This window comes from Bubalus kerabau, chromosome 21, assembly GCF_029407905.1.
Source record: "Bubalus kerabau isolate K-KA32 ecotype Philippines breed swamp buffalo chromosome 21, PCC_UOA_SB_1v2, whole genome shotgun sequence".
Lineage (NCBI taxonomy): Eukaryota > Metazoa > Chordata > Mammalia > Artiodactyla > Bovidae > Bubalus > Bubalus kerabau.
In genome coordinates, this window is record NC_073644.1 from 60,016,580 (window position 1) to 60,037,331 (window position 20,752).

Here is a 20,752-nt window from a genome sequence, read left to right on the forward strand (position 1 = left end):
GACATCGCCAGATGTTCCCAAGGGCAGAGTCCCCACCTCCCTCACCCCGCTTGAGAACCACTGCACTAGGAGATCTGGTAGCTATTGTTCTTTTTCCACATTAACTTCTCATTTTCAAGTTGAAAATAAGGAGTGATCAAGACAAATCACTAAAGGCTGGAAGAGAAAAAATATGAAATCTAATTCATAATTAGTCAGTGATATCTCAAGTCCACTTCCTTTTTCAGCAGGCAAGTGCTGAGGGCTTGCAAGAAATACCGAAAAACAGCCCCTGAAAAGGCAAATAAGGCCTCAAGTTTCACTACAACAGAAGGTTGAAGTGTGGTGACTTGGAGCTGCCTGTTGTCTCCTGTTTCACTTAAACTTGAGGAAACTGTCTCAAGTGACATGTTCTAGCTCCATCTCTCTGAATCTGTCTACTGTCCAGTCTTGTTTTTATAAAAATGAGATGTTACATATTCTCACTGCAGGCCCTTACTCACCTGATATCTTCCCCGTAGCAGATAGTGGTATCTTCAGTAAGAAGTTCACAGGCAAATCCTATATTTTCAGCAGTTTCTACAATAGAAAAAAATGAAGCCAAATGTCATTCCTACTGATGAATTTAATAATGGGCTTCATTTAGTACCAATTTTTTCAATTAATAAAACAACCAGATTCAATCAAATACACTTTTTGATTTTTTTTTTTTTGTAGCAATGTCTAGACATCACTAAAGGAAACAAATCCTTTTCTCTGTAATAAGTCTAATAAGCCAACGTCTGGTGAAGATGTTTTTAATAATGAAATATAATATCAAATGTGTAAGCTGGTTATTTAATAAAATCAATGTTCATTGAAATACTGAACACATCTAGTTCATGTGGTTTAATCTGGGTCGGAAAGATCCCCTGGAGAAAGGAATGGCCACCCACTCCAGTATTCTCACCTGGAGAATTCCATGGAGAGAGGAGTCTGGTGGGCTACAGTCCAGGGGGTCGCAGAGTCGGACAGGACTGAGTGACTAACACACACACGAGGTGGGAAGGGTAGCCATTTCCACAAACCCTCACATGTGGCTCCTACTGGGCATTTTCTCCCCTTTTCCACCCCCACCCCCACTTGTTTGAGGTAGGGACTTAATTCCTTAGCTTATCAGAGTGTGTAATCCACCAATAATGTCAGGATAAGACAAATGATCTAGTTTCCCATGGAAGGCTTTTGGAGTGAAAAAATCAACCGAAACAATAACACAACAATCAACTCCTTGTTGAGCTCTGAATTTAAAAATTAGAATCTTCCCGTGGGGATAAAATTACAATTTTCAAGCAATAAAAGAGGAAAGAAAACCAAAGCTGCTGGTCAGCATGTTACGCTCTTCTGCTCTCTGCCCAACAGACGGTACAGTGCTGGGACAGAAGGGCCCAGAGAGCTGGCCCTTTGAGAACGGGACCCCATGTCGGGCAGAGATAGAAGACTGAAGACAGCCAGCAGCACATGAGCAGGAGCTCAGTTACGAGGAAGAGACTCTGCCGCAGAGGGAGTTTTGGGAAGGAGGTGGCCAGGGCAGGCTGGAGCAACACAGAAGGACTTCTTACGGAAAGCATCTCTGCCCAAGGGAAACAGACGGTGCTTGTGCAGGATGCGAAGTCTGAGAAGGTCCCCTTAAGCAGGGGAGACAGGAGCTATGGATATTTGTGAATTAACAGATAGGTTTCCCTGCAAACTGACTTACCCTTTTTGTCTCCAGTGAGCACCCAGATCTTAATGTCAGCTTTTGAAAGTTTTGAAATGGTTTCTGGGACTCCATCTTGCAGCTTGTCTTCAATAGCTGTTGCTCCTAATAGCTGGAATGTACATTCACAGAAAGGAATTAGCAAATAAGCCAAAAATGTTCTGTATTTGCAGTCGGCCAACCTGTAAAAAGCAGATGGGCTAAATACACCCCAGCTGCTGCGCTATAGGGGCCAGCAGCCAGCATTAACTGGGAAGGCTGCCGTGTTCCACATTCACCAAAAACCAAGCAGCCCAAGTCTTTTTCCTTACAGTAATTCACCAAGACAAAAATGTAAGTACCAATCAAGGACATTAAAAATATAAAAATATATAATTTTGTTGTGTGTATACTACTTTACATGGATACAAACCAATTTCTTTTGCTAAAGGTCAGTGCTTACTATCTGTTGAACATTTCCTTTTCATCAAAACTCTACAAGCAATAAGTATTAAACTTTGGAAAGTCTCTACGAATGGCTTATTTTTCTTATTTCAAGATTTTGCACAACATAAATCATCTCAGTAATTCTCATAGTGTAATAAGTATATGCTGGCTTATTATTGTATAAAATGAATTTTAATAAGTGATATTAAAATAATAGAATCAGAATCTCATAGTGTTTTCTGTCTTTTGTTTTCTCATAATGGCAACTGCTATTTTGCTTGCTTAAAAAAATTCAAATGACTGAGTTCCACTGTACCAGTTTCAAATACTGCAGTTTGAATTGTAGTTCAAGAGTGAGATTAAAAATGAATAAAACTTAATAAGATCTCCAATTCTGTTCAGAATATCAAGGGGAAAGTTACAAAGGTTAAAACTCACAATTAAATCTTTTTCAATCTCCTCATATACTTTATCCAGAGCTTCATCCCGGTTGGTTGAGGCTATACTGGCAGCCATAAACTTTTTATTCCATTCTTCAAATTCTTTTTCTTCAATTTCCTTATAGCAAAGGCACAGTGTTCTAAGAGTCTCACTGGCAAAGATCTGTTTAATTTAAAAGACAATCCAACCACCCAAAGAACAGTTATTTTTATGTACGTTTGAAATCTCATTTTGCAGTAATACAATAAGATAATTTAAAAAGAGACTGTGAAATGATTCTGTACACATACCTTCCATAGAGGAGAGTAAACAAATACTAATACTTTGTTTTCCTAAGAATTCTCAAAATCTTAGGAGTGTTTATTTGTGGTTCCCTAATTAAAGGGAATAGTATAACTCTCTTGTAAACCAAGTCATGAGAATGAACAAAAAACCCTTAACAACTAAGAAAATAAGACACCAAGGATGGTGCCTTGTGGTAAAAGGTTTTGTAAACCAGACCTGACAACTTTGCAATTTGTTCCCACAAACAGTTACAAGTTCAAAGACTATGAACTCTCAACCAAGCCTTAGTCCCTCAAACCAGTTCTGAAAGACACACGCCATGGTTAAAGCTGAGATAAAACATTTTCATGAAAAAGAGTATGTAAAGTTTAATCATGGCAAACAGATTTAAGCCATTTTAAAATAGCTAAAATGTGAACCAGTAAAAATGTTTCATTACTTCACAGTCACATCTTGTCAGTCAAAATAGCAGAACGGGTTCGCCCAAGTAAGGGTTTGCTTTCAAAGACTGGCAAGTTCTGCATGTATTTGATTAGACCGCCCTCATTCAAATTCTCATGAGGAACTACCCACTGTAACTGTTTCAGCAACACACATATAACCTTAAAATGTGACCTCTCCTAGGAAACAACATATTTAGCGGACTTTTTCTGAAGGATCTTTGGCCCCCAAACTCAGACCCTTCAAGTGGAGGGGAAAAAGACCCCTTTATTGAGCACTGACTAAGTGCTGGGGACTGTGCAAGTTGCTCCATGTATGAACTATCCCCATGCGGGGATAGTTCAGTTCAGTTCAGTCACTCAGTCGTGTCCGACTCTTTGCGACCCCACAAACCGCAGCAAGCCAGGCCTCCCTGTCCATCGCCAACTCCCGGAGTCCACCCAAACCCATGTCCATTGAGTCGGTGATGCCATCCAGCCATCTCATCCTCTGTTGTCTCCTTCTCTTCCTGCCCTCAATCTTTCTCAGCATGAGGGTCTTTTTAAATGACTCAGCTCTCTGCATGAGGTGGCCAAAGTATTGGAGTTTCAGCTTCAGCATCAGTCCTTCCAATGAACACCCAGGACTGATGTCCTTTAGGATGGACTGGTTACATCTCCTTGCAGTCCAAGGGACTCTCAAGAGTCTCTCCAACACCACAGTTCAAAAGCATCAATTCTTCGGTGCTCAGCCTTCTTCACAGTCCAACTCTCACATCCATACATGACCACTGGAAAAACCATAGCCTTGACTAGACAGACCTTTGTTGACAAAGTAATGTCTCTGCTTTTTAATATGCTGTCTAGGTTGGTCATAACTTTCCTTCCAAGGAGTAAGTGTCTTTTAATTTCATGGCTGCAATCACCATCTGCAGTGATTTTGGAGCCCAGAAAAGTAGTCAGCCACTGTTTCCACTGTTTCCCCATCTATTTCCCATGAAGCGATGGGACTGGGGATGGTTCATACTGGCAATTAATGATTCACCCTCCAGGCTTCACTGCCATCATTATATAAAAACCAAACAACATGAGGGTGGGCATACAGTTCTCAGATTTCCAGAAGCCTTCTGAAAAACGGCAGTATCCCTGAACCAAGCACACGTGTGCATGCTTAGCTCCTCACCCGTGTCGACTCTCTCGCGCCCACATCATCCCCTAAAATAGCGAGTTTGAAGTAACAAAGACCAAACTGATTCTCTAACAAAGACATCGATTATCCAGTGGACTGCTTTCTCATGTCCCATCCTATAGGAATGTTCTCTTGACTTCACTGTACATAGGACACTGGAATTCTTGGAGGCCACACAGATACTGAGATGAGAGCACAGGATGGTTATGTAACTTGCTTAAGGTCCCTGGAAGAAAGACCAGCCTTTCTCCTGGGTCAGTCCTGCAGGTCCTGCCAACCTAGATGCACTGAGCTCGTTAGTGGTTTCCTAGGAAGTCAGCCTCTGTGGCAGAATCAGAACCAGCCTGCCATATTCCTACTTGGGTGCTCTTTCCACTCAACTACACCAAGACAGCAGAAGGGTCAACAGGTAGCATAAAGCTTTCACTCCAGCTGCAGAGATAGTACCAGAAAGGAAGTTTGCAATCCGTGGCATAAAGAGTGGAAGTGAGACTTACATCCAGGGCATCCTGCGTTTCTTGTTTCATAGGGTTCGTTTGATGTAACCGTTCGTAAATCACAGTGTCGGCGCCCTTACAGTAAAGCCTGATGTTGCCTTCTGGGGTTCTTACTAGTAAAAAGTAAGAGAGAGAAGGAAAAGCCAATAATCAAGTTAATGTTTGACTTCTTAAAAGAAAACTATACAGTTAATCTTCTGAACGGTTACAGTGCTAATCATTCCTAATTAGTTTAAAATAAGCAATGGACCTAGAAAAATGTTGCTCTCAACAATTGGTAAGCCTACATAGAATGTAATAGTGAAATAAATATGAAAAGATTCCTTTAGTCAGCTCAGTTTTCCATATGCTTGCTTATTCTTTGAGCAAATATTTATTGGCTCCCTACTGTGTGTTGGTTTTTTTCCATATAGACTTCTTGGTCCATGCCAGCCAGCAGAAACCCTTCTTATCTATAAATCCACAACACTCACTGCCTTTAATTCTCAGCCATTAACATGACTCCTTATGACCATTTTCTGGGCTTTTTTGATTTCTGAAGTACTTTAATTGCATTACGTGTCTCACCACTAACTAGATTTTGAGTTCTCTTAAGGTATTTGCCAGGCATGATCATCAGCCCAGATCAGTGTTAGGCCCACAGGAAGCACTCAGTCAAAATGAGACTAATCATTTAATTCAGTAATAGTATCAGTAAGATGAGACTAAATCAGGAAGCAGCTAAACTTTTATATTGGTTAAAAAGTGAATCTCTATTCCTGCCCTGCAAACAGAACGGGCTTGTGGGCGTGGTGGAAGAGGGGAGGGGAGGGGAGGGTAGGGTTAGGGTCAGGGGGCTCAGCTCTGCCCACATAGGGCGGGACGGCAGGATGGGAGGCAGGCCCAGAGGAGGGATATGTGTACGCTTACCTTAAGGCTGAGTCACACTGTTGTACAGCAGAAACTAGCACAACATTGTAAACTGCTTATACTCCAATTAAAAAATAAAAATTAAAAACTCAGTCTCATGGTGGAAAATCTTACAGACGTCACTTAACCAAGTGATCCAAGCTGATGTGACCTGCAATCATGTACCTTCTGATATGCTGTGCTGGGAAGGACACGGCACCAATCTAGGTACCCTTCCTGCCAACAGGGCACCATCTACATCTAGTCATGAGGGAACATGAGACAAGCCCAAACTGAGGGACTCTCCGCAAGGTAACAGCCCTGTGCTTTTCAAAAATGTCAATGTGCAGAAGATCAAAATCAGGTTGTGGAACTCTCACAGAATAAAGGAGACCAGAGTAATGATCACTGAATGCAGTGTGGCATCTTGGGTGGAGTCCTGAATCAGAAAGAAAATCCCTGGTGAAACTTGAAAGCACTGTGTAGATTAGATAATAACACTGCACTGTTGAGTTTTCTGATTCTGATCACCATACTGGACATAACAATAAGTGCAGTTTCTTGATCTTAAGAAAAACCTACTTAAGTATTTGGGGGAAAGGGACATTAGACCTCAATGCCCTTAATCGACTCTCAAATGGTTCAGAAAACAAGAACCTATAAATAACAATGACAAAGAACTTGTGACCCATGCTGACAACCGGATATGGAAGAAACTACAGGACTCTTTAAAGCGTTCTTGCAAGTTTTCTGTAAGTTTGCAATGATTTCACACTATGAACTGAAAACATTTCAATATCAGGAAGTGATCATTGCTTCTTCCTGGGTTCCTGTTACGTTGCGCCTGAGCTGGAGGGAGAATCTTCATTCGTAAGCACAGCCTCGCTGTTCTCCTGTCCCAGACATCCCGCAAGGCCCCAGCAGAAATGCGTGGAGCAAGTCACGATAGAAAAGCTCGTGCTGTGGGTCTACCAGCCATGGAGCTGCCACCCAGATTTCACAGCTGACAGCCCACATCGTTGAAGACGTGATGCAAGGTTCAGATCTACTGCGTTTGTCCCTTTGAGTGATGGACATTGTGTAGAATGACGCGAGGAAACACTAGTTTCAACAAGTCTGAGGAAGTCCTCCAGGAGCCAAGGGGCTCATTCATTGCCTGTTTTATCCTGGTGTTGCTAAGTAAAGTGTGCAAGAGGCAGCATCTCAGTGAATGATTGAAAGACATACTCTGAGGGAGACCTACCAATTACAGACATCCGCTTCCGGTCACTGTTGAAGTCTAAAAGGGCAAGAACATGGTAGGTCCTCTCCGTGCCCAGCTCACTGATGGTGATCGTGTTCTGGGTCCTGGCGAGGAAGACAAAGCCGAAGTTCCTGGCGGCGCTTACGAGAGCGCCCTCGTCAGGAGAGGCTGCCTGGTAGTTGAGTTGACCTGACAGAAGAGGCAAGAGAGAAAACCAGAAAAGCTGAGTTGGCCACCAAGTGTTCACCAGTGCAGTTCACACGGGGGTGAGGATGTCCAGTGATCCCTTGAGACCTATGGGGGATTGGTTCCAGGAGTGTCCGCAGATAACAAATGCCATGGATGCTCTGGACCCTTCTAGAAAGTGGCAGACTACAGTAGATATAGTTGGCAGCCTGCATCATGGACACAGAGGGCCAACTCTGTTGCAAAGCCCAAAACATCCCCAAGAAAGCACATCGCTGATTCTTAAGGAGTATGCCAACGTTCACAGTTTTTAAGCTTTTATTTCTGATTATAAATAGTAATATGAACTAGAAGTGAAAAAAAAAAATCTGGCCAAGAATAGGGGAAAAAAGAAAACCCCATAACCCCACCATCCAGAGGAAGAATGACACTGTTGATAGCTTTTTACAATTTCTTTCTGTCCTTCTAGAAATGCCTGTTTCTCTAATGGTTTCTGGCCTGCTAAATATACATTTACATCCTGGTGATTTTAACACTGCATTTTGAGCATGTTATCACAGCTTTAAAAATTCTTTCTATGCATTATTTTAAAGAAATGTAACCTGTGAATGTAATGTGTGACCGCCTTTCTATAATATTTTTACTCCCCAAAATAACACTGTAATAAGGATTCTTTATGTGTATAAGGGTTTTCCTATTTTCTAAGGAGAGCTTCCTAGTAATGAAAACACTGAGGTAAACAACACTGAGAATTTTTAAGCCTGCTGTTGCACGCATTACTCACTTGTTCTCTAAAAGGATTGTACCAGGTTATCTTCTCTCTAGAACCTTCTTCACCTTAGCTATAGTCTCCTAATTTAAAAAAATCTCAAAATGTATCAATCTGTTCAATATCTTGATTTTGAAAGTTAAATAACGGGCAACCACATTTATTTCACAACTTGCAAACTTGCTTCACGACAGAAGTGAACCTCTCAATGCTGAGTGAAGAAGCCAGACAGCACAAGTACATAACCACCTACCTCCATCTACACGAACCCGCCGCAGATAAAGCTAACCCGCACTATTCAAAGTCAGGACAGTACTCACCTCTGGAGGGGCAATGACAGAGAGGGAACAGGGAAGGGCATCTAAGGGAGGTATGATGTTGTGTTTGTAAAAATCTGGGCGTTCATGACAAGGGAGTATTGGGCTGGTGAAAATTCACTGAGCTATATGCTTATCTTTGTACGTCAGTTAAAAAAAACAAAACAAAAACATTTATTTTAAAAAAGCTCTCCCTGTCCAAGAGTTTGTGTTTTTCAACTCTTCATTCTTCCACTTCCAAGTAGAATGAAAAGTATGTCTATGGTCTGATGAATTTTCACAGGAAAAGGCATTTCATTTCCCACCACGGTTTGACCAGGCTGCAGTCCGCAGACGGGCATCTCTTTACACCATCTGTCCACAGGGGAGGGCGGATGCTCCAGGGTGAAGGGCTGTGTGCTTAAATCACTCAGTCGTGTCTGACTCTTGGCGACCCCGTGCACTGTAGCCCACCAGGCTCCTTTGTCCATGGGGATTCTCCAGGCATTCTCCACTGGAGTGGGCTGCCATTTCCTTCTCCAGAGGATATTCCCAACCCAGGGATCGAACCCAGGTATCCTTCATTGCAGGCGGATTCTTTACCATCTGAGCCACCAGGGAAGCAGGCTATCGGTAGAGCTAAATGCCCCATCCCCACACTCTCCTCCCTTGACAGACATACTCAGATGGTTCACTCTAAGCCTATATTCATCACTCCCAAATACTAATTAAAGATGAGGCTGGTATCTGTTTGTTCACCCAGAAAGACACACACCAGAAGTTACAAATGTACTTGCTAAATCCAGTCATTCTACAAACACACACACATGCCAGACGGTAAAATATTTAACCAGAGCTAAACAAGCAGCAGTGAGATCAGTCCCCTCCCATCGGCAGGTTTCTCTGGCGGGGATATATTACATCATACTGAAGGCAAACTTACTCCAAAAAAAAAAAAGGAACAGAATGATAAAAGGTGGTAAAGTTCCCATGAGTAAAGACAATCCTATCTGGAGCAAACACTGATATTTTTATCATTAAAAGAAAACCCTTCCATTTTCTTCTAGTAATGGAATCACAGGATTGCCAACTAACAGAGATGGGAGGAACTTCAGAGATCTGGTCCAAACTCCAACTTAATGTTTGCAGGAGGAAATCCAGACTAAAAATTAACCCCAGAAACCTTTCCTGTAGGAAAATTCTTTATTTACCCCACACCGAGGCACAACCAAAGAGACTTTCTTTTCTTGTACAAGCTAATTTGTGGATCACGGAACTGATTCAAATAAAAAAGATGCTCAAACAACAAATCTCACCTCTTATTATCCTGATTCCATAGCTTTCTCTGGCTGATAATTCTAGTCACCAGTCTTAAAACAAGTTACCCCTCAGACTGAATATCCTCCTTGTTTGTAATTTGCTTGTCCTTCCTAAAGACTCCCACTAATCCAGGTCCTAAGTTTCCTTACTGCTCTGATGTGTCCTGGCTCCAAACTTCTAAAACTCATCTCTCTGACCACAATCTCACAGTGCATCCGCACTTCAGGCCTTCAGGTGGAGACAATATCTCCAAGCCTTTCAAACTCTGGAGAGGGCACCCCACTCCAGTACTCTTGCCTGGAAAATCCCATGGACGGAGGAGCCTGGCAGGCTACAGTCAATGGGGTTGCAAAGAGTCAGACACAACTGAGCGACTTCACTTTCTTTCTTCTTTCTTTTCAAACTCTGTTCTCAGCCTCTGCAAGGGCAAGAGTCGATGATGGCCCCCACCCTGCTCCTGTGTACACACACTTTCTCCCAGTTATTCAAGCAAACTCTAATCACAGTACTGCTGGGAAGGGATTTTTACAGATATAATTAAGGTCCAAATCTGTTGACTGTAAGATAAGGAGATTATCTGAGTGTTCCTTAACTAATTGGGTTAGTCTCAAGTTCAGTCAGTTCAGTTCCTTTCAGTGCTCAGTCGTGTCCGACTCTTTGTGACCCCGTGGACTGCAGCACGCTAGGCTTCCCTGTCCATCACCAACTCCTGGAGTTTGCTCAAACTCATGTCCATTGAGTCAGTGATGCCATCCAGCCATCTCATCCTCTGTCGTCCCCTTCTCCTCCCCGCTTCAATCTTTCCCAGCATCAGGGTCTTTTCCAGTGAGTCAGCTCTTCGCATCAGGTGGCCAAAGTATTGGAGTTTCAGCTTCAGCATCAGTCCTTCCAATGAACACCCAGGACTGATCTCCTTTAGGATGGACTGGTTACATCTCCTTGCAGTCCAAGGGACTCTCAAGAGTCTTCTCCAAAACCACAGTTCAAAAGCATCAATTCTTCTGTGCTCAGCTTTCTTTATAGTCCATCTCTCACATCCATACATGATTAACGGAAAAATCGTAGCTTTGACTAGAGGGACCTTTGTTGGCAAAGTAATGGCTCTGGTTTTTAATATGCTGTCTAGGTTGGTCATAGCTTTTCTTCCAAGGAGCAAGTGTCTTTTAATTTCAAAGTGAAGTGAAAGTTGCTCAGTCATGTCCGACTCTTTGAGACCCCATGGACCATAGTCCACAGAGACCCCATTCTCCAGGCCAGAATACTAGAATGGGTAGCCTTTCCCTTCTCCAGGGCATCTTCCCAACCCAGGGATCGAACCTAGGTCTCCCACATTGCAAGTGGATTCTTTAGCAGCTGAGCCACCAGGGAAGCCCTAGTCCTCCAAAGGGACTGGCTTCTTCCCAGGGAGAGAGAGATTGAAGCATGAAAGGGGTGGATGGGAGGGAGATTCTCGGTTGCTAGTTTTGAAGATGGGGAGGAACCATGAGGCAAGGAAAGAGAGAGAGGCCTGTGGGAGCAGAGAGCAGCCCCAGCTGACAGCCAGCGAGGAAATGGAGACCTCAGTCCTGCGACCCCAGAGCAATGGATCCTGCTCTCAGCTTGGAAGAGGATGCTGATCTCCGGACAACAGAGTGGCCGGACCTGGATTTTAGGGAGGTCCTTGGCAGAGAACCCCATCATGCCTTGTGCAGACATCTCATCTAAAGAGCTGTGGGTGAAAGAATGGATGATCCAAGCCACTGCATTGTAGGCATCTAGTGTAGAGCCATAGAAAACCAACACAGCTGCTCCACACTCAGCCGCCGCGTGTCCTCCTACACATACTCAACACGTGGGCCACACCCACTGTCTGCTGAGTGTGCCTGAAAGAATTCAGTCCCCTCATTGCTCATATTAGGCATAATGACCGAAGAGCCAATCTCCACTCCTGTAAAAGCGGGAAAATGAGAGGGAAAGAGCAAAGGCGCACCAGCACGGCAGAGTGAGAGGACTCGGCTAAAATGAGTTTTAACCTGTCGTCCAAGCTCAAGGAGGTATTGGGTGCTTTCTGGGGCTGAATTTCTCAGCTGTAACACTGGGAGTTGTTATCCCCAAGGTCCCTTCCCACGGACCCTTTCAAGGTGCTTTTATTGGTCAAAGACAAAATCAGTCTCTCCTTTACTTCCTGTGCTTAGAAATCCAACTGCCCTCCACTTTCAGCGTCCAGAGCAATTTGCCTGTGATGTGCTGCATGGGGCAAGATGCCTCGGGGGTACAATTCTGCCTCGGTGGACAGTGGGACAAAGAGCTGCACACTATCAGGCTGGAAAGGCCTTTGAACTCCAGCCCTCCTCCCGTGACATGCAGGAAACCACTGCCCAGCAGAAAACGCTGGTCTGCATTGTGTGTTATGGCAAGAACCCAGACGGGGACGGCCCACCTCCAGCACAGAGCCCAGGACTCTTCCCATGAAATCCCAGCAGAGAAAGAAGGAAATGGAGACTGCAGATGTATACACACTTGCTTAAGTTGGCAGGTTAACTTTCAAAATAATACCATCACACATGCCAAAAAAAAAAAAAAAGTAGAATAAATTTACAAATGAGCCAAAAACTAAGAGAACCCAGTTGCTTAAAAATATCATACTTGATTCTTATCATACGGGTAAAATGTGCTTAGCTAGTCAAACAGATTTTGACCTCTGCTTCAGTTATTCGTGACCTGATCTTACCCTTTTCTATCTCCCTGCTTTGGCCTGTTAATAGCCCCTTCCAGGTATCTACCCAACCTGAATTCTGCTGTTATCTCAGCTTTATTGCACAATTAGATTCATCCTTGGAGAATGAGTATCTTTGAAACTTGCTGCAAGATACACAGAGCTTCTATACATTTAGTTTTTTATGTCTCCTCTGAAGAGTTCATCCTCTACATATGAAACCTCAGAATCAGAAAACAAGAAAGGACATCCGTTCCTATGCTGGGTTGATTGAAGTGGGGAATAAGTAAGTGATAGTCACTCAGTTGGATTTGACTCTTTGTGACCCCATAGACTGTAGCCTACCAGGCTCCTCTGTCTGTGGAATTCTCCAGGGAAGAATATTAGAGTGGGTTGCCATTCTCTTCACCAGGAGATCTTCCTGACTCAAGGGTCGAATCCTGATCTGCATTGCAGGCAGCTTTTTCACCACCTGAGACACCAGGGCAGCCCACAAGTGGAGAATGCACATAACAAAGGGGCACTTTTGGCTCTTTCCAGTATGCACATATGTATTTATGTAATGTATCACTGTGTGACTAGGTGATAAGATACCTAGCTGGCATTGATACTGGGCCCTCTTGCTGTAACAAAGCTGGCACAAGCTGCATTTAAGAATTCTGCAGACATGGCAACAACATAAATGTCCGCCGACAGATGAATGGATAAAGAAGATGTGGTGTGTGTACACATGCACTGGAATACTGCTCGGCCACAAAAAAGAACAAAACAATGCCATTTGCAACAACACGGGTGAACCCGGAGGTTATCATACTAAGTGACGAAAATCGGAAAGAGAAAGACAAATACCATGTGGTGTCACTCAGATGCGGGATCTAAAGTACAACACGGACTTATCCAGGAAGCAGGAGCAGACTCAGAGAGAGAACAGACTTGCGGGTGCCGAGGGAGAGGGAGTGTGGCGGAGGATGGATTCGGAGTTTGGGGTCAGCAGGTACTATTCTATAGGATGGATACACAACAAGGTCTGATTGCATAGCACCGGGAACTATATTCAATATGCTATGATAAACCATAACGGAAAACACTATGAAACATAAAAATGTATATACCTGTGTAACTGAATCACTTTGCTATACAGCAGAAATTAACACAACAGTGTAAACCAACTATAATTTTCTTTAAAAATTAACAACAACAAAAAAAAGAATTCTGCTTTTCAGAATTCACTTAATTTTCAGAAGTCACTTAATTTGGAGGTATCTGGGTTCTGTGAAGGACTTGACGACGGTTGGACTGCTATCCATTCGGTCCTTTTCTCCAGGTGCAGGGAGAAAGGAGTTGGTGATCTGGTCTAGTTGTTTTGTCTGCTGGCCTTCTGGGTAAACAGACCAATGACATTTGCTAGGAAGAAGAAGCCTTACATCTGAAAAGCCTTCTGCAGGATATCTATGGCAAAGACCTACCCATAGGAAATACAACCCAGGATCTAGAAGGCAATTCTCCCTGGAGGATGCCACATAAGCCATATACTTCTCTGGGGTATAAGATGAAGATGTGAAACCTAACTGAAACCTAACTGAAACACCTCTAGTTCGTGCAACTCTTCATACGCATTCGAGTCCCAAGCACGAGTTCACGGTCAACTAAAAACAAAAAAAACAAAAACTGGTCTCCAGTGTCCGAGATGCGACAGCCACACTCACCATCGAGCCTGTCCACCATGACCGTGTGGCACACGGCCAGCAGGAAGAAGAACTGCTGCACCTCCGGCTCCTTCCCCGACTGGATCTGCTCAATGAGATAATGGTCGTAAAATGCGAGCTTCCCATCGGCGAACGCATTCCAGCTAAAATCCACTGGCTGAAAGAAACGGAGAAGGAAAAATGGTCATTTAAAACAGACGACTCGGGCTTCACAGATGATAGGAACTTGTCTCGGAAGCTGTGTCTTCATCCAAACATCACCTTAGGATTTTAATATGTTCTGAAGTGTCAAGAGGCTCGTATCTGTTTTAACATAGCCTGGTGTGAGTCGAATTGTGTCCCCACCAAAAAAGATAGGTTACAGTCCTAACCCCTGGTACCTGGGAATAGGACCTTCTTTGGAAATAAGGTCTTGGTAGATGTAATCAAGAGGAAGTTTATACTGAGCACAAGGAACTATACTTAATACTCTGTAATAACCTAAATGGGAAAAGATTTTTAGAAAGAATAGATACATGTATATATTAAATAACTGAATGACTTTGCTGTACATCTTAAACTAACACATTATTAATCAACTATACCCCAATGTAAAAAACAAAAAACAAAGATGAGGTTCAATGGATTAGAGAGACCCTAATGAGTGACTAGGGACTGGTCTGGTGGCTCAGTGGTAACGAGTCCACCTGCAATGCAGGAAATGCAAGAAATGTGGGTTTGACCTCTGGGTCAGGAAGATCTCTTGGAGGAGGGCATGGCAACCCACTAGTCTTCTTGCTTGGAGAATCCCATGGATAGAGGAGACTGGTGAGCTACAATCCATGGGGCTACAAAGAGTCAGACATGACTGAGCGACTGAGCACACACACAGCACACACGCACACAATCCGGTGACTGGCATCTTTATAAAAGGAAGGAAATCTGGACACAGACACACAGGGAGAAGGAAGGCCTGTGATGACAGAGGCAGACTTCTGAGTAATGTGTCTGCCAGCCAAGTGCCCAGGACTGCAGGCAACCAACCGCCAGAGCCCAGGAAGAGGCAATGACAGATTCTGCCCCAGAGATTCCAGAGGGAGCGTGCGCCTGCTGACTCCTCCATTCCAACTTCTGGCCTCCAGAGCTGTGCGGGAATACATTCCTATTGCTGTAGGACACCTATTCTATGGGAGCTTGTTACAGCCCAGGAAAGTCATACACACCCCAAACGATTTCGTCTGTGAAAGGACTCACCTCTATTTTGCTATGACTATTCTGAGAAGCATCTCGATGGTCTCCTGGGAATAAACAGGACAAAACAAATTGAATCAATGGGTCTCATAGCCCTTCTGGGAGCCGGTCAGCAGAGCCCCTTCCTCAAGCCCTGAGCATCTCCCCTTCCTCACTGACATTCTGTGAATCTGCAGCTCACAGCAAAACGTTTCCTCCAAGAGGGAATTTAGGATGTTCTCATAGCTTTTAAAATAATTATATGTTTTTAAATATTTAAATGTTAGGGGCATCCACTTTGAATGAAGCACTAGCCTTGTTATTTTTATAAGTATATAGCACATTTCAGAATATTAGAATGGAAATCAATCTTTAAAATATAATTGTGATGAAAAACAAAGCTTACCATCTCAACTACTTCGTTGTTTGTTTTCTGGCCGTGGCTCGAGGCTTGTGGGACCTTAGTTCCCTGATAGGGGATCAAATCCAGGCCCCCAGCAGTGGAAGTACGGAGTCCTAATCACTGGACCGCCAGGGAATTTCATCTCAACTATGTGTAGATGGACAGTTCAGAGGCACTAAGTGCAATCACACGGCTGTGCGGCCTTCACCACCATCCCTCTCGATGGCTCCTTCATCCGTGAAAGCGGAAATGCCGTTTTCATTAAACACTAATTCCTCATTCCCTTCTTCCCCTACACCCTGGCAATCACCATTCTACTCTCTAGCTCTCTGAATTTGACTTCTCCAAGTACCTCAAAGAAATGGAATCATGCAGTACGTTTCCTTTTGTGTCTGGCTTATTTCACGTAGCATAATATCCTCAAAGTTCATCCATGTCGTAATGTGCCACAGCCTCCTTCCTTTTCAAGACCGTATAATATTCCACTGTGTGTATACATCCCATTTTCCTTACCCATTCATCCACCGATGGACGCTTTAACTTACTACTACACCTTCCCTATTATGAATAATGCTACTACGGACATGGATGTACAAACACCTGTTCGAGTCCCTGCTTTTGGTTCTTTTGGGTGTGTAACCAGGAGCGAACTTGCTGGATCATGTGGCAAGCTAACTTTTTGAGGAATATGTACCTAATTCTGACTCTTCACCTCCCCACATGTGTGGTCTCAATGCACCAGTGATGCTGCTTGAGAAACTTCACCAGAATAACCACCAGAGCTTTGCACTGGGGGGGACCACTCCAGGGAGGCAGCCTCTGGTCGCATACGTCCAGAGACGGAGTAACAGCTTCTGCTCACCATAAATTTGCCCATTGATGCAGCACTTCTTAAAGGTCATGACGTTCTGCGTGAGGGTCCCCGTCTTGTCAGAGAAGATGTAATGGATTTGCCCGAGCTGCTCATTCAGCGTGGTGGTTCTCGCCTTTGCAGGTGTGTCCTTCTCAGGATAGTACATCTGCAGGTCCCAGTTGATGAAGTAACTCTGGCCAAGACGAATCACCTCCACACTAGCAAGATAAAAGATTACTTTCGATCGAGCTCTCAGATACGAGTGGCAAGCAGTGGATTTTGTCCTCGCTTTGCGATAGGATCAAGCTACTCATCTACAAGGAGACCAGCCCTGCAGCGACCCCTGTGCCCAGCCTCTGGGTTCTCCTGACCAAACACATCTTTCTCCAGCTTCAAGGTCAAAGTGTCCTCTCAAGATGATTTCCTACAAACTCCTGAGCACATCCAGCCATGGAAGCCTCTGTTCAGAACACACAGTCCATGTGGGTGACATGGTAGCTAACACTGCAGGGGGTACCCCGCCATGGGACAATTTATACTCTCTTCTCTCAGTCCCATCGCACCCAGGGATGATGGAAAGGTGTGTTCAACTCTGCCCTCAATCGGAGGCAAAAGGAGTGAGAGTTCATTAGGTTATACACCCCGTGTGCTCTTGAGTAGCACACAGGACTTTTGGCAGATAACCCACAAATTGTAACTGCACACTGTTAAAAAGTAAATTCTTTTTTTAAACATTTTTTAAATTGAAGTACAGTTAATTTACAGTGCTGTGTTAGTTTCTGGTATATAGCAAAGTGATTCAGCAATATACATTTTTTGAGGAACATGTACATATATTTTTATATTCTTTTTCAGATTCTTTTCCATTAGAGGTTATTACAAGATATGGAATTTAGTTTCCTGTGCTAAACAGTAGGTCCTTGTTGTTTACCCATTTTGTGAGTGAAAGTGTTAGTCACTCAGTTGTGGCCGACTCTTTGGGACCCCATGGACTGAAGCCCAGCAGGCTCATCTAATTCTCTAGGCAAGAATACTGGAGTGGGTTGCCATGTCCGTCTCTAGGGGATATTCCCAACCCAGGGATCAAACCTCGGTCTCCTGAATTGCAGGCAGATTCTTTACCATTTGAGCCACCAGAGAAGCTTATTTTGTGTATAGTCCTAAATTCTTATAAGATTATAGAATGTCCAAAATACAGTACTCTAAAAGGATCATTCCTACTTGAAAACTATAACAGATTAAATGTATCTCAGTTTTAAGGAAGGTGCTTACACATCTAACCACTGTTCAGCGGGCAAAGGATGTCTGTAAAGGATGGAACTAAACAGATGGAAAAATAACTCCCTTCTTCTCTGCTCCCTTATATGCTTCGTGAGTGCCTAGAATTACCAGACATCATCCTAGGTACGGGGGATACGCCAATAAACAAAAGAGACAAAACTCCCTGCCCTCAAGTAAACATATACTATATTAGATGGTGAGAATCGTCTGTAGAAAATCAAAGCACCATAAAGACAGGTCGAGACCGACAGGCAGAGGAAGTGATATTTAAGACAGACAGGGTCAGGAATAGCCAGGGGTATAAGGTGAACTTTGAGCAGAGATCTCAAGGAAATGAAAGAGCAACCATGTAGATACGGAGGGGAAAGGATATTCCAGGGAGAGGTCAGAGCAAGTGCAGAGGCCCAGGGGCAGGTGCTGATACCGCTGAGACGTTCAAAGAGGCTCAAGGTGAGGGAGCCTGGGGAGTGGGTGGAGGCGCAGGAGGTCACGAATGGGTGTGCGGGGCAGTGCAGTGGGTCCCGTGGGCCTGTGGGTGCAGTGTGACTATGGGGGGGTCTATTCTGAATGAGACGGAAAGCAGGGCAGTGCAGTGGGTCCCGTGGGCCTGTGGGTGCAGTGTGACTATGGGGGGTCTATTCTGAATGAGACGGAAAGCAGGGCAGTGCAGTGGGTCCCGTGGGCCTGTGGGTGCAGTGTGACTATGGGGGGGTCTATTCTGAATGAGATGGAAAGCAGGGCAGTGCAGTGGGTCCCGTGGGCCTGTGGGTGCAGTGTGACTATGGGGGGTCTATTCTGAATGAGACGGAAAGCAGGGCAGTGCAGTGGGTCCCGTGGGCCTGTGGGTGCAGTGTGACTATGGGGGGGTCTATTCTGAATGAGATGGAAAGCAGGGCAGTGCAGTGGGTCCCATGGGCCTGTGGGTGCAGTGTGACTATGGCGGGTCTATTCTGAATGAGACAGAAAGCTACTGTGGGGCTAAAAGCAGAACAGAGACACTATCTGAAACGACCTGACTGACATATGCTTCAAAAGGACCTTTGCTTCCAAGAGAAACAAACCAACAAAAAAATCATATTAATCACATGACATGACTTTTTAAAACCTAAAACTCCATATATGGTTTATGTATAATATACATGTGTGAAAGTGTCAGTCGCTTAGTCATGTCCAGCTTCTTGTGGCCCCATGGACTGTAGCCTGCCAGGCTCCTCTGACCCTGGAATTCTCCAGGCAACAATACTGGGGGCTTCCCTGGTGGCTCAGATGGTAAAGAATCTGCCTGCAATACGGGAGACCCAGGTTTGATCCCTGGGTTGGGAAGATCCCCTGGAGAAGGGAATGGCAACTCACTCCAGTATTATTGTCTAGAGAATTCCACGGACAGAGGAGCTGGTGGGATACAGTCCATGGGGTCACAGAGTCAGACAGGACTGAGCAACTAACACTTTTACATTTAAGAACACTGGAGTAGGTTGCCTTTCCCTTCTCCAGGGGATCTTCTCGACCCAGGGATTGAAATCAGGTCTCCTGCACTACAGGCAGATTTTTCACCATCTGAGCCACCACAGAAGCCCTAATACATATGTACAAATACAGACAAAATAGTCTGTATAATAGTTCCCCTAACAAAGGTAAAAGTCATCTTAGTTTTTTTTTTTTAAGTAACTGCAAACACACAGGTCCCCAGGGCTTTACTTCACATGAAAAGAGTGACAGTAATACAGCTAATAAAATTAAAACTAAAACAAATGCACATGTAATAAAATTAAAATAAAGCAAATGCTTCTAATTACAGGTGTGCATGCAGTCTTATATGCCTCTGGGCTATTACTTATTGGAACCAAGAGCAGACTCTGGCTGCTGGGTATATTTCAAGGCACAATTTTTCTCCCAGTGGTTTAAAGTTTAACTGACCAGAGACAGTGAAACTTGATATTAAAAAAGTAAAAAAGGAAAAAGTAGCAGAAAACAAGGTGATGACCATCTATCAGACATCCCTCTTCTATTACTCTTTTATCACAGTTGGGGTTGAGATGAGAAAGAAAACATTTTGAGAGGCGAAATGTGGGAGGCAGCATTCAGGAAGCCCAGGGAGTTTTACAAGCTGGAGATATACCAGGTAGTAATACAGAAGATACAGAAAAGAGGTTAGGATGGCTCCTGAAATGGAGAACAACTAAGTTATTCCATGACATTCTAAATCTTCATCCAGCTCTTTCTGATGCTTGAGCTTGAGCTTTGGAACCCAGTCAGAAGAATCCTGCCAAGAAAGTGACTGCAGGAGTGGAGTTTGACCTCTGAACTCCAGTAGCTTTATCTGTCAAGAGGTCAAGATACAAGATGCTGTGCCTAGCACAGAGCAGACATACAGTGTTAATTTCCTTTGCCCAGATCACCCTCAATTCTGAAGTGAAAGCTCTTTTCTTATTTGTTCCTTACGACCTTTAAAACAAGCATTGATAATATTGAAGGTGCTGAATTGGCAAGGTGTACCAAGTTCTTCTCTTAAAGCAGAAGGCCAAAGAGAAGACAGCCTTACCTGACATAGAGAGAGATGGGCACCAGGGTGTTGAGAACAATGATGTAGCCCCAGAAATTCAGGAATCCACGGTAGGAGGGCGTAGAGTCTTCTCCATCATAGAGGTACCAGGAAAAATTGCCAACTTGAGCTTCCCAGTAAGCATGGCCAATGGCAAGACCCGCAGAAAGCAAGATGAGAACAACAAAGATCTGAAAGACACACAATGGTTAGGTTTAACTCTAAGGACACATTCCCAATCCCATGCATTGTATAGATTCTAATTTACCTTAATACTTTACATGTGTATGATAATTTAGTACGCTGTAAAAGCAACTCTAAAGATGGTGATGCGCTGAAAAGATTGAAAGCAAGAGGAGAAGGGGAAGGCAGAGGATGAAATGGTTAGAT

General features: G+C 44.0%; 1 protein-coding gene across 2 annotated transcripts in view; it reads right to left on the bottom strand.

The window, feature by feature from the left end:
- The window catches only part of ATP8B1 (ATPase phospholipid transporting 8B1), a 109,745-nt gene that overhangs the window by 14,773 nt on the left and 74,220 nt on the right, over positions 1-20,752 (bottom strand). For both annotated transcript variants that reach the window (XM_055559593.1, XM_055559592.1), the window contains exons 12-20: positions 20,363-20,553; positions 16,549-16,757; positions 15,308-15,351; positions 14,075-14,231; positions 7,103-7,291; positions 4,972-5,084; positions 2,579-2,743; positions 1,715-1,826; positions 483-558 (exon numbers count right to left, since the gene is read on the bottom strand). In XM_055559593.1, coding sequence (XP_055415568.1) covers positions 483-558; positions 1,715-1,826; positions 2,579-2,743; positions 4,972-5,084; positions 7,103-7,291; positions 14,075-14,231; positions 15,308-15,351; positions 16,549-16,757; positions 20,363-20,553 — 1,256 coding nt within the window. The remainder of the gene's footprint in view (positions 1-482; positions 559-1,714; positions 1,827-2,578; positions 2,744-4,971; positions 5,085-7,102; positions 7,292-14,074; positions 14,232-15,307; positions 15,352-16,548; positions 16,758-20,362; positions 20,554-20,752) is intronic.